Below are 12,480 nucleotides of genomic sequence, written 5' to 3' on the forward strand. Positions count from 1 at the left end.
GTTGTATTTAAAGACCTGTCTACCAGTCAAAGAGTTGATTTTATTTATTTTGTTCACAGACTGCCTTCAATGAGCAATCCCTTTGTTTTCCTTCTTTTTAAAGTTATTTTGTATTTATTTTACTGCAGGTAATTGAATTACACATTATCAGTTTTGTCACTTGCGTCATTAATCCTGCCATATATATTATTATTATTATTCATATACTTAGTATAATAAGTATCAGTTTTCTCTGGTTAATGGATCATTTTTAAAAGGCTTGCCATGCTCAGTAATGTTTCGGGTGTTCAGATAGCTTATGATCGCAGATCATGTTTAAAGCGTGGCTCATCATATGACATTCTTCCGTTTGCTTCAGTCGCTGCAGCTGTACAGTTCGGCAAACGTTGCCGCCTGCCAGAAAGTTCCCTGTGTGGAATCCGGCCTCTGGTATCAGTGGAAACCTTTTGGCGAAAGGTCAGTGCTGTCGGGGATCTAAAGGGGGCGGGGTCACAGTGCAACAGGGGAGCTAACAGGGCTCACTGCAGTCCTCCTTCCGCAAAACAAAACAAGCTCCAGAAGAATGGGGTCGAGCCCTGTCAGTCACAGCAGAGTGACACAGTCACACCCAACAGGCTGCTCAGGCTGCCAACAGGTCATTAAGCCCTCTCCATTAGTCACATTAGCAGAGACTGGGGGATTTTGGAATATTTACAATTCTGTGTTGCGATACGACAATGGTGTTCGTGTAACTCACCGTGTCAATCATTAAATTGGGTCACCAGACTCGCTGAAGTGCAAAGAGAGCAGATTCTCAAAGGTAGCCGGGATTCAATCCAAACAGAAGCCCAGCAGGTGCACAGGACCTGCTGAGTCCATGACTCAGACCACAATGCATTTTATTATATGACTCCGGCTTGTGATTCAATAACGTAATCAGAGAGCTAGAATTAGAAACCAGAGGTGCTGGTGGTGGTGTGCTTTTGAGCGGCATTGTGGGAAATGTAGGATCCAGTGCTTTTTGGAGCTGGACCCCTAATAGGGACTAAAAGTGAGGATGTCTCGTCCTCCGCAGCGGATTTTGGCCCTCTATTTTTTCATGGGCCTCATGTGAGTCCCCCAACGTTGTGGATGTCCGTTCCTAAATTGATGGCGTCCCCATTTAAAGGTGAACTACAACTCTGTGGGGAAGCGGACTATCTCAAATTTCACAATATCCCTTCATGACTCTGGGTAACTGTCTCTTCTCTTACACACATTTAGCACAAACATCTAGTCACCCCAGACAGTAGTACCCGTTAACCCCTTTAAACTACATTATGAGGTATCAAATCTGCCTCTGAAATGCAGTGGAGTAAAAATACATTATAACGTGAAAAGGTACCGTAAAATTGTACAAAGTTCAGTACTTGAGTTAATGTATTGAGTAAGCACAGGGAACCATAGCAGGTCATAGCAACTGTAAAGCACTTTGCTTGTCTGTGCCGGAGCAGCAGCTCCCCAGCGTGGACACTCAGGTAAAGTGCAGCATGCTGTCCTCACACTCCCTCGGCACAGTCACCTTGTAGCTGTGGCATGACAGTTTGTAATTACGTCCGCTGTTGTTATCCCAATGATGGCATCCTTTCACGCGGTAGCAGATGGCAAATTCCAAAATGGCTCCTGGCTGCAGAAGGAAGGGAGGAACGGGCAGACGGAATCTGAAGACGTCCGTCTCCCCGCGGGGCCCGCTGGACACCCAGGACGCTGCGGTTTCCGTGTGCGTTCTCCAGTTGGTGAAAGAGTAGTGCACCGTGACTTCTTTCTCGTAAGCTGAGTTGAGTACTTGGATGGTGCCCGTTATCCCCTGCTCTGAACACAGGACCTGCTCCAGACACACGCTCTGAGCGCAGAGACGCTTCAGGAAGTCCGGCTGAGCCCCGATACTCTCAGGGAAACAAGGTTTGAAGTAAGGCAGGGACAGCTCCAATGACTTGCCGAAAGCCAGCTCAGAGCTCATCAGTAGCCTGAACATAACATGTTGGGGTATCAGGGGGTGCTCCTGAACTTTGAAGACCTTGACGTCCTCTAACTCGAGGCCCAGCGAGTCCACGAAGCGTACCTGCAAGCTCCTGAGTTCTTTTTTTCTCTCCGCAGACGAGGGAAGAGACTGAGCTCGGGTCCTCATGATCGTCTTGGTCGGAGGGTCGCTGGGCGAGACGTGCTTTAGGTTGAGCTCCTTTACTGAGGGGGTCCTTGGACCCGGAGGGCGGATCCGGACCGGGGCTTTGGGAGGGTGAGGCTTGGGGTCATAAATGTCCCGGAGACGAATGGTAGTGGTTCTAGTGGCGCTCGCGTTACTGGAGCCACCGATGAACTGAGGCGGGGTCCCGCTCTTTTCACCAGAAGCGGCCATGTTGGTCACATTAAACACACCTGGAGAAACAAACGAGCCGATGTATGACTCATCATTTCATTTAACAAAAATGTCCTCTTAACAGTCACCAGTTTGCTCAGACAAAACAGCAATTACTGGACAAGAATGTCAGTCACATTTCTAAAACTTAAACAATGCAAATTTTGCTACATGCTTGAAGAAGGACCAAACCTCTGCAGCAGAGACTTCTTGTGTCCTGTTGGGCATTGCTTCCTGCATTGACCTTGTTTACTGCCTGCTAGCAATTGCTTCGAACCCGACTGCCACCAGATGACAGACGAGAGCTCGCATCTGCCAGCAAATGGCATTAATCCTCAACAGGAGCAAAAACTAATGCTGAGCAAAAAACAATAATGAAGCTATTGCAAGCCAGGGAAAGTAGATGATCTAATGAGTAGACTGAATAAACAAAACCGTCAGTGACTGCAACGAGAACACGAAGACCAAACTGTACCCTTTGAGCTCAGCCCTTGACATATAACATGAGACCTTAGCTGGCGATGGGAGGTGTAGAGTGAATATTAATAGCAGGTAGTGGGCTTGTATCTGTCCTCGGAAGATGCCTTTCTTGCTTATATAGTCACTGACACCCCAAACCCTCAGTCAGTCTACTCACTATTTTTAATTTACAGAGCACCCAAAAAAAAAAAACCGAACAAACAACCAAGTGTTCCCTCGGACTGAAAGACTATGTGTAATATGAAAAGGATCGATCACACACTGAAAACTGGAGTGGGTTTGGAGGTTAGTGACTTAATGCGGTCTAAAAAAGTGACCTTTCCCCATGCATGGGAACAAATTAACATGACTTGGCAGTGAGGTACAGATGTTGGAAAAAGTCATACAATAGCATGTCTACAAAAGTCGAATTATAGGATGTCAAATGAAGCGATTGTCAAAAAAGTAATTAAATGGTCATTGTAGGTAGAAAAGCTATGACAAGAAATTCTTAAATGCAAAACAAAAATGTTATTTATTGGGGAGCTCGGAACCCAGAGCCAGACTTTTATATGCTGCCTAAGATCCACAAGGACCCTGATAGGTGGAGCAAACCACACAAAGTCCCTCCATGTAGACCCATTGTGTCCGACTGCAGCAGTGAAACATATCACACCTGGACTTCTTTCTCAATCCTCTCTCGACCACACACCCTAGTTCAGGGGTCGGCAAACCACGGCTCTGGAGCCGCATGTGGCTCTTCAGCCCCTCTGTTGCGGCTCCCTCGGGCTTTGACAAAAAACATGGAAATAAATAACGGTTATTTTTATTTAATTTTTTGCAGAGTGGACAATCTTTCAAAGGGAACACCTCTTATCTTGGAGTTTGAGGTGATACTGTGTCACTGAAAATAAAAAAACATTTTAAGATTTTGTCAACTAAATTGTGCGTCACATCCTATTGCGTCGCTGTCAGGCGCCTTTCCCTGCAGGTAGCTAATCATGATTTACAGACCCCCGCCCTTGGTGTAATGAAGACCCTCCATTACAAGCATTTGTGGACTGTTTCAAGACAATAACAGACACACACACTAAGGGTTGAATGTTTTATTGTACTGTTGTGGTTCTGATATGTTCTCAGGTATAGTTGTTGAAGGTCGGGCCTGGAGATAGAAACAGATTAGAAGGTTTGGTTGTCTTTAACAAAAGGATTGACTATAAACTGTTGTTTAATAGTGCTGTCAAATAACATGCATATTCAAATCACTTACCTCTGCTGTGTCTCCTCTCCAAGGTGTTCGGCCTAAACGAGTCCCCAGGGTACATGAGCACCATTTTATAGTTCCGGGAGGTACCATGTGTTAATTAGTAGAGGGGTGGTAGCGAAATTGATAATAAACAGATAATTGACATTGGGATGTTAGCGATCCATTTTAATGTAATTGTGATAGTTTAGGTAATTGCGTTCTCAGGTAAGGGGCATAGTTACCTATCGTGTAGTGGGGTTGAGGTCCTCGTTAGTGGCAGGCTATATAAGCCTGCCATAGTAAATCTAGTCTGTGGCTGCCAGGACCACATGCTGCCTGTGGTCCAACATGTAAAGAGCTGTGCCATGTTTTTGTTGGTTAAATAAACGCCTGGTTGGTTTGCACATAATCTCTGTGTCAGTCCTCCTGCTTCTAAAGTCCAGCTGCTGCGTGGCCAGCATAACACTCTGTAAACTATCAATGGATAAATCCCAAGAAAAGTCACGGAGGAAAAAGTTTAATTCCGCGTGGACGTATTCCTTTGCTTTCACTGCCAACGACGCTGGCTTACCTTTATGCTTGATATGTGGCGAGAAATTAGCAAACAACAAAAAATGTGATGAACAAACACACAGCATTTGCTGAAAAATATCTTGCTGGAGATGAGCGAAAAAGAGCGATTTCTCAACTGCTGCAGCAAACTGAGCAAAGTAAATATACTTTCACGAATTGGATCAAGTCTCCAAACTCAACTACTGCTGCTAGTTGTGTGGCAGCTCCTGAGATAGTAAGGCGTGGAAAGACGTTCACAGATGGAGAATACATGAAAGAATCGTTCATTAAAGTATCTGAGCATCTGTTCTCGGACTTCAAAAACAAAGGTGAAATTGTTAAGAAAATCAGCTGCAGCATTCACAATCGCCTGTGATGAGTCAAGAGATGTAAACGACATTGAGCAGACAGCACTGTTATGCAGATATATGAACTCTGATGGGCCGCAGGAAGAAATCATTGAATTAATAGCGCTAAAAGGGCAAACACGGGGGGAGGACATTTGTGAGGCTGTTATGAATTGTTTAAAAGCTAAAGAAATAAACACGACCCGCATGGTGTCAGTGGCTACTGATGGGGCACCCGGTATGAGAGGAGCACAGAAGGGATTTGTGACTTTACTTCAGAAGTCACTGGATCGAAAGCTGCTGTCGTTTCACTGCATCTTACACCAGGAAGCACTGTGCGCTCCAACATTTCCCTCGGAATGTATGGAGGTGATGAACCTTATTCAGGTAGTGGACAAAATAATGGCAAAAGGCTTAAACCACCGACAGTTCTGTTCGTTGTTGGAAGAAGTGGACAGCGCGTATTCAGATCTCCTGCTGCATAACAACGTCCGGTGGCTGTCCAGGGGAGAGGTGTTGAAACGGTTTGCTGCTTGTCTGGAACATGTGAAAACCTTCCTGGAAAGCAAAGTCCTCACCTATCCTAAGCTGGGAGATCCAGATTGGCTGGAAAAGTTGCACTTCATGGTAGATATGACAAGTCACTTAAACACGCTGAACAAAATGTTTTGTTTTGGCGTTTGAGCGCAAGATGACAGTGTTTGCCAGGGAGGCACGCTCTCTCACTTTCGAAATGCAAATTGCATTTGGGAAAAAATTCAGCGAGTTCAGGGAGGAAAAAAGCACATTATCCTTCCCCGTCACACCCCTGGACATCGACCCGTCCCAGCTGAACATGTCCGCATTCCCGGGAGTAAGTCAACCTGATCTGGAAATGGAACTGGCCGACCTAGCTGATAAAGATCTATGGGTGTCCAAGTTCAAAAGCCTGACAGCTGATCTTGAAGATGTCGTCCGTCAGAAGGCCGTCCTCGCTAGAGAGCACAAATGGAGCGATATTGAAAACCTTCTCAAACCCGACAAACTTGTGTTCGAAACATGGAATGCCATTCCTGACACCTACATGAACATGAAGAATTATGCATTTGGAGTCCTGTCCATCTTTGGATCAAGCATACAACTACATAAAATGAAACAGATGACAGCCTGCAGTCCTGTGTGAAGCTCAAAGTCACATCTTACAGCCCTGATACTGAGAAACTCTGCAGCGATGTTCAGAAACAAAAATGACATCAAACAGGTGAGAACACTATCATTTAATAGGCTATTATTTTGGAGAAAAATATTTATTTTAGATCCTTAACTGATGTAGTTGTGTTTTTTTTGTTCAGGCGCAACGGTTGATGGCTGTAAGTGGCTGAGGGGAAAAAAGAAGAGGATGACAGCGCACTGAAATGGACTTTAGTCTTACTTAAATACAAACTGGCCTATTTTTTATGTCTACTCTTTTTAAGATATTAGGCTGCAGCTATATGTTATATTTATTTCAAAGTAGGCTACTTTGTATTTCATATTTTTTCCACAAACATGGGGAGGACCCAAATAGACCTGCATTGTTCTGTGTTTAATTCACTTCTGCAGCTATATGTTATATTTATTTCAAAGTTATTTTATTTATTTTCCACAAATATGGGGAGGACTCAAGGGCTGCCTAGTTCTTTAATTTACCTCAATGTAGGCCTACACATGCCAGTTTGATATTGTTGTCACTGACATGACTTTCAATTTAATAGCTTACCTGCTTCAATGTGATGTTAAGCAGAGGGACCGTGTCCCTCGCCACCACCACCTTCTTTACCGCAGACACCTGAACACAGTGGATTTGTTTGTTAGTTTTCACATTTTATACCATAAGTCAAGAGGTCTTAAACTTTTTATTTGATTATTTTACAGCAATAGAAAATTACGTACCTCCACAACCTCCCCCGTCACGAGACCCGTTGACTCCCTGCAGGCGCTGAGGGGGGTCAGAGTCGAGCGGCGATATAACAGCGCTTCAGCCTGTTTTAGCAACTCTTCTGGAATGCTAAGAGCACTGCTCCGAAAGAAGACAGTGTCCTTTGTAATATTTAAAAAGTAAGGAGGCGACTGTCCCCTTACATTGTACCCTCTAACTACGTATGAACCCCTCCTTCACCTTCATCTTGTACTCCTCATACAGAGTCACTTTGCTTAATGACTGGCCATCGGAAATGACCATGAGCGCGTTGGTTTTTGTAGAATCCGCTTTGGCCTTCCCTTCACTAAACTCCCAGCTCAGCACCCTGGGCTGGTCCTATACGCCACAACACATATCTGGAGTGGCGGTGGCTTCGAGTAGGGACCTTCAGGCTTTGAGGACAGTAATTTGCGTAATGCCATTCTGAAATGAATAAAAAGACATAGACAAAGTTACAGAAAGCCTTTGCTGTATGGACATTTCTTTATTATGTCACAACCTCTGTTCTCACGTTAAGTTCTCCTTAACGCTTTTTTTTTTTTCTTCCTTTTCTGTTTCCATACGTGCTTTATTTTATTATACATGTTTTTCTTGTGTGTGTGTTTGTGTGTCAACCAGTGGGCAGAAATGACCAAAAATAGTTTCAGATAGTGACCGCACTAAAATACATACACCACTAAAATACATACTCATAATAATGTTTATGCGTCACAATAGTTAATACATTCTGATTTATACGTGAATTCAAATGCAAAATAGGTATGTGCTGACCAGGAGACGGGGGTAGATGGCGGTGTTCCTCAGCAGGCAGGCTCGTTGGTGATGTTGTGTGTCGGGGGAAAATTGTTAATAGTTCTAATGTGACTTATATTTTGACTTGAATCTGTCCACATGTGTTTTCGGTCTAGTGTGAACTTTGACCTATGGGCGTCTTCTGGGAACCAAAAAATGTGGGGAGCCTTATAGGAGACAGATGGTTACTTGATTTTGTGTAAACATCCCTCAGACAACAGGAGACTGACTGACTGACTGGAGTTTGATTGACATGCAGCTTCCTGCTGATGGGGGAAAGGCGGCACTCAGTTGGTTCTTAAGGCTCACTTCTTTGTGGAGAAGTGAGAGTCTCCCTTGATCATCCAGGGTGAAGGAGACACTCTCAATGCTATCAGCTGATTAGCAACCTATGACTATGTTTTACTCTGTTTTATTCTGGTTAATCTGTTAGTGCACATTTGAGCTGTTTGGGCTCGTTAGATGTTTGATTTTGTTTATTTGTTTGTATGCTTTTGATAATTTTTCTATATCTTTATCTTGTAATAAATACTTAAAAGACAGAAAGCTTAAAGGTAATTTTTGATTTCTCTCAAGGAAATACTTTAATTTCCACCACATTGTGGTCCTGCTGGCAGGCAGCCAGGGACCGTGAGAGGCACAAGAGGGGGCAGAGCGGGATGAGGGACCGGCGATGGAAAGTCCAGAGCTGGTGGCTGTAGTAGCCCCGAGGGACACTGGTCTTCTGCGCCTAGGGCGAGAGCCGCCAGACAGGGTAGAGGAAGTGGCTGCCGGGCCGGTGGCTCCGGCCCGCTGCTGCTCTCTGTCTCTTCTGGCCAGAGCTTGGGCCTCCCGCCTTGCAGCACGGTCCTCCGCCTCCACGATGACGTCGGACATCTCCTGAGCTGTCAGTAACCTGGCCTTGGTGATGTTCCTCGTGACCTTGCCGGTGTTGCGGTTGTAGTTTATTTCGGCCAGGAGGTGGGCCAGGTCTACTGTTATCCGGCCTGATGTTACCAGGGGATGGGTGATGTAGGGATTGGGAGGAGGAGGGGCAGGTGGAGGTTGGTTCTAGGGATTGGGGATAGGGGCTGGGGAAAGGGGATGCTGGTAGGGGAGGGTAACATCAGGCGCAGCCCAGGAAGATGCTGATGGGGTTGGCGGAGGTGGTGAGGAGACCAGTCGATGGCCATTGGGACCAGTCTCCGATCCTTCACGTCTCTTAGTACCCTTGAAAACTCCTTCTTAGAAACCAAGAAGGAGTGGCTTACTGCCGACAGATCTCCTGCAACACCAGAGAAATCTGCCTTCAAGGGTCCGAAAAAACTCACATCCAGAGGTTGAAGGATGTGAGACGTATGTGGTGGCAGGCACAGGAGAATGACCCCCTCCCTCTGTGCCGCCCGGACCAGCTCTGGATCCAGGTGTGATTGATGTCCATCCATGATGAGCAGCAGCGGGCGCTCCTGCGCGGCGAACTTCAGGAAGTGCCCGACAAACCACTTCCTAAACAGCTCACTGTCCATGTACCATGCTGGCGACTTCCCGTAGAGGGCATCAGGAACCCCTTCCTTGTAATAGGGGTACCCTGGATATCCCCCCTTGTAGATGATGAATGGGGGGACATCCTCCCCAGCCGCGTTGAGGCAGGCCAGGACAGTGATGTGTTCTCTGGTTCCCTGGGCCTGCCTATAAGCATGTTTAGTCCCCCGGGGCACGATGACCTTCCTTCTTGTAGAGTCCAGCTGAAACCCCATATCGTTGCAGTTGTATATCTGACGGGGTTTCTCCCTCAACCTGTTCTCCAAGGTGGAGGTGAGGAGCCTGAAATACTGATCAATTGACCCCCTCTTGGCGCAGGATGCCCTCCCACGGTCAATAATGTCGGGTCCGGGCGGTAAGGCGATGGTGTTGCCGCTCCCTGATGTTTATCCACCACGTCTGGCCAAGCTAGGTTCTTGGTGCTTCCTGGTGGCGGAGGTTATAGATGGCCAGAACGTGGGCCAGGACCTGAGGCTTCGTCAGTGGAAACCCATGACTGGCAGAATACAAACGGTACTCTACCAGGGAATCCTCATCTTCAGGGGTGAGGAGAGTCCTCTGACCATAGACACAGTCAGAGGACACCCTTCCACTGACTCGGTCACTCAGGCTGGACTTCGGGACCCCAAACTGCTGGGCTGCCTGCCGTAGAGTGAGCCTGCCTGCTTTCACCTCCTGCAGTGCCTGTGCCATGGCCTCCTGGGTCCACCTCCTTGTCTTCCTCTCCCTCTTCTGAACTTGCCGCATGTTTGGCATCTGCAAATACGCATTCATTTTGACACAGTAAGATATTAAATTCAAAATTTGTTTTAAAGCCACATTACATGTCTCAATAAATTGAATAATTCTATAAATTGCCAGATTACCATGTATAGACACATTCTGCTTATTGCTGTCTTCTTTCTGTTCTTTTCTGCTTCTTTAAGTCTTCTTTCTACTGTTTTTCTGCTTATTGCTGTCTCCCTTTGCCTCTCTTCTCTTCCTTCTCTCTGTCTCTGTTCTCTATCTTTTCAGGCAGGAACATAAACCACAAGAGAGAAATTTGAGTCAAAAACATTACATTTTGGTTAATCTTATATACTGTATAACATAGCACTGTATTATATTGGAGGTTTGTCTACATAAACAATAGTTCTATAAGAGCCACTGCTGGCTTTCAATACATGTACAGACAGTCTCTCTCACTCTCAAACACACACCAACATTATTTGCATCATTTATCAGATCATTGTGCATTAATATACTTGATGTAGTCTGGCTTATGATAAACAAGAAAAACATTTTATTTTACATATGTCTGCTGTTATGTTTCAGAGCTAAGACCAAACAAACAGCTGCCTACCTTTAACTGGCGCTACGATTCTTTGTTCGTTTTTCCCGGGGACACAACTTTGTTTTCCAGACCCAACATTTCTGCCTCCCTCCCCTCGACTACAGATTATGTCACACATCAATGCTATATTTTCATTGGCTAGACAAAGTAGTGTAAAGCTAGCTACAAACTACACTCATATGCTAACTCATATTAGGAATACGGTGAAAATACAGAGACGCTTTTCCGAGTAAAGAGCGTCGCCGAGTGTTCTTTCTGCTTTCTCTCATCAAAGTCACTTTCCTATAGTATTTAGACATGTAAACGTCCATATATATTCGTGAAATTTGACACGTAGATTCTTTGATATGTATGAATCAATATTACTTACACTTGGATGGCGATCGCCGAAGAAAATGACCGGAAAGTGCGTCACGACGGAATCGTTCGAGATAGGCCAATAGCGGCTATAGCGCCGTCCGAGATAGGCCATCTTTACGTTAAAGCTTTTCAATTACCATTCTTTTTTTTATCTTAAATTAGACCTTGATGTACAAATAACCTTTGTTCAGATGAGGCTGATAGTATAAATCTGTAGTAATAATGCAGGCCCTATGGGAACATTACTTTATATATTCAGTATACAGAGACATAAGATAATCCATTATTAGTCTCACATAGAGCTGAGATGGAGCTGTCATTTGTTGTGGGTGTGCTGTAGTTCTGCTAGTTTTAACCCTTTATTGCTCATGCACACAGAAGACAATAATATTGTTTCCATGATTGTTTTCATTAGGCAAAGAGAACATTGATCAACATCTGTGCTTTGGCTGGTAAGTACGGACATACTGTAACTGAAATTGACAATAGAACACATAACTTGATGTGTTTAACTGTTAAGTATCTTAGACCATTTCATTTTGTTTAGATACACACCAGATTCATTTATTTTGTGTGATTTATTTATCTCTAAAGCAACTTAACGATATTTATTGAAGACTAACATAAGTTCCTGGGAAATTCTAGATCTTGAATGAAACTTTGATAATTAACAAGGAAATAAAATGAGCTGTAAGGTTGGTTTTCTGAAATTTAACCTCACCCTCCCTCTCCTCCTTCTATCCCCCTCCTTTCTATCTCTGATTGCAGACCATCACTGTTGGTGACTCCTTGCCATCTCTGAAGTGTACGTTCACACACATGAATTATGATTTTGCTATTACTAAACTATATTACATTGGTTTACAGTTAAGAATGACTTCCCATCCAAATGTAGCCTCAACAGGAATTGCATCCCTTCATTACATACTCAACACTAAATGACCCACCCTGAATAACAGTTTGATCTAGATTGAAATGTCTATTTTACACAGTCTGGTTTGGACGGAGGCCAATACAAGCATTATGTGAAAAGTACTGAGGTTCAGGAATTAGTAGAGGATTTTAGGGTTGCCTCACTAACTGTGCTGGCCTGAGTTCACGGGGGGGGGGGGGGGGGGGGGGGGGGGCTCTTGAAGGGCTCTTGAAGAAGATTATTCACGTTAAGTGATTTGACTCCTTAATTTTGTATAGAAACCCCATAAACCTCCAGTTACTACTCAATCTGTTGCTTCACAATTCAAACTACAGCCAGGAGTCAGAAGGGGGAGCTGCAGTGAGTGGAGCACCCGTTCCCAGTCTTGTCTCAAGGACACTTTTCAGCTGAGTCACTGTCCTTGTGTGTGCGTGTGTGAGGACATGGTCGCAATAAGTATTCTGCGCAGGCTTATGTGACATCATATAGTGAGTACGGTGAAGCCAAAGACATGTTTGAACTTATTTTATTTCTGTCTATCGCTTACACCTATAGCAGAATAGGCTATTAGTTTTCATTCCTGTGCTGGAACTTGGCAAATAGGAAAGACAAAAACTGACAAATGAGTGACGTATTGAACTCGG

The 12,480-nt window shown here is 44.7% G+C and overlaps 1 protein-coding gene across 1 annotated transcript; it reads right to left on the minus strand.

The window, feature by feature from the left end:
• Positions 1–1,492: 1,492 nt before the first annotated feature.
• Positions 1,493–2,374, minus strand: ppp1r3db (protein phosphatase 1, regulatory subunit 3Db). The gene has a single exon (XM_076097071.1). The coding sequence runs from the start codon at positions 2,372–2,374 to the stop codon at positions 1,493–1,495; it is 882 nt and encodes a 293-aa protein (XP_075953186.1).
• Between the last annotated feature and the right edge of the window lie 10,106 nt (positions 2,375–12,480).

This window comes from Anarhichas minor, unplaced genomic scaffold, assembly GCF_050575085.1.
Source record: "Anarhichas minor isolate MPS153535 unplaced genomic scaffold, ASM5057508v1 ptg000023l, whole genome shotgun sequence".
NCBI classification, from domain to species: Eukaryota; Metazoa; Chordata; class Actinopteri; order Perciformes; family Anarhichadidae; genus Anarhichas; species Anarhichas minor.

What these genes read in the sequence shown, in the direction of transcription:
- ppp1r3db (XM_076097071.1), bottom strand. Translation starts at nt 2,374, where the DNA reads ATGGCCGCTTCTGGTGAAAAGAGCGGGACCCCGCCTCAGTTCATCGGT.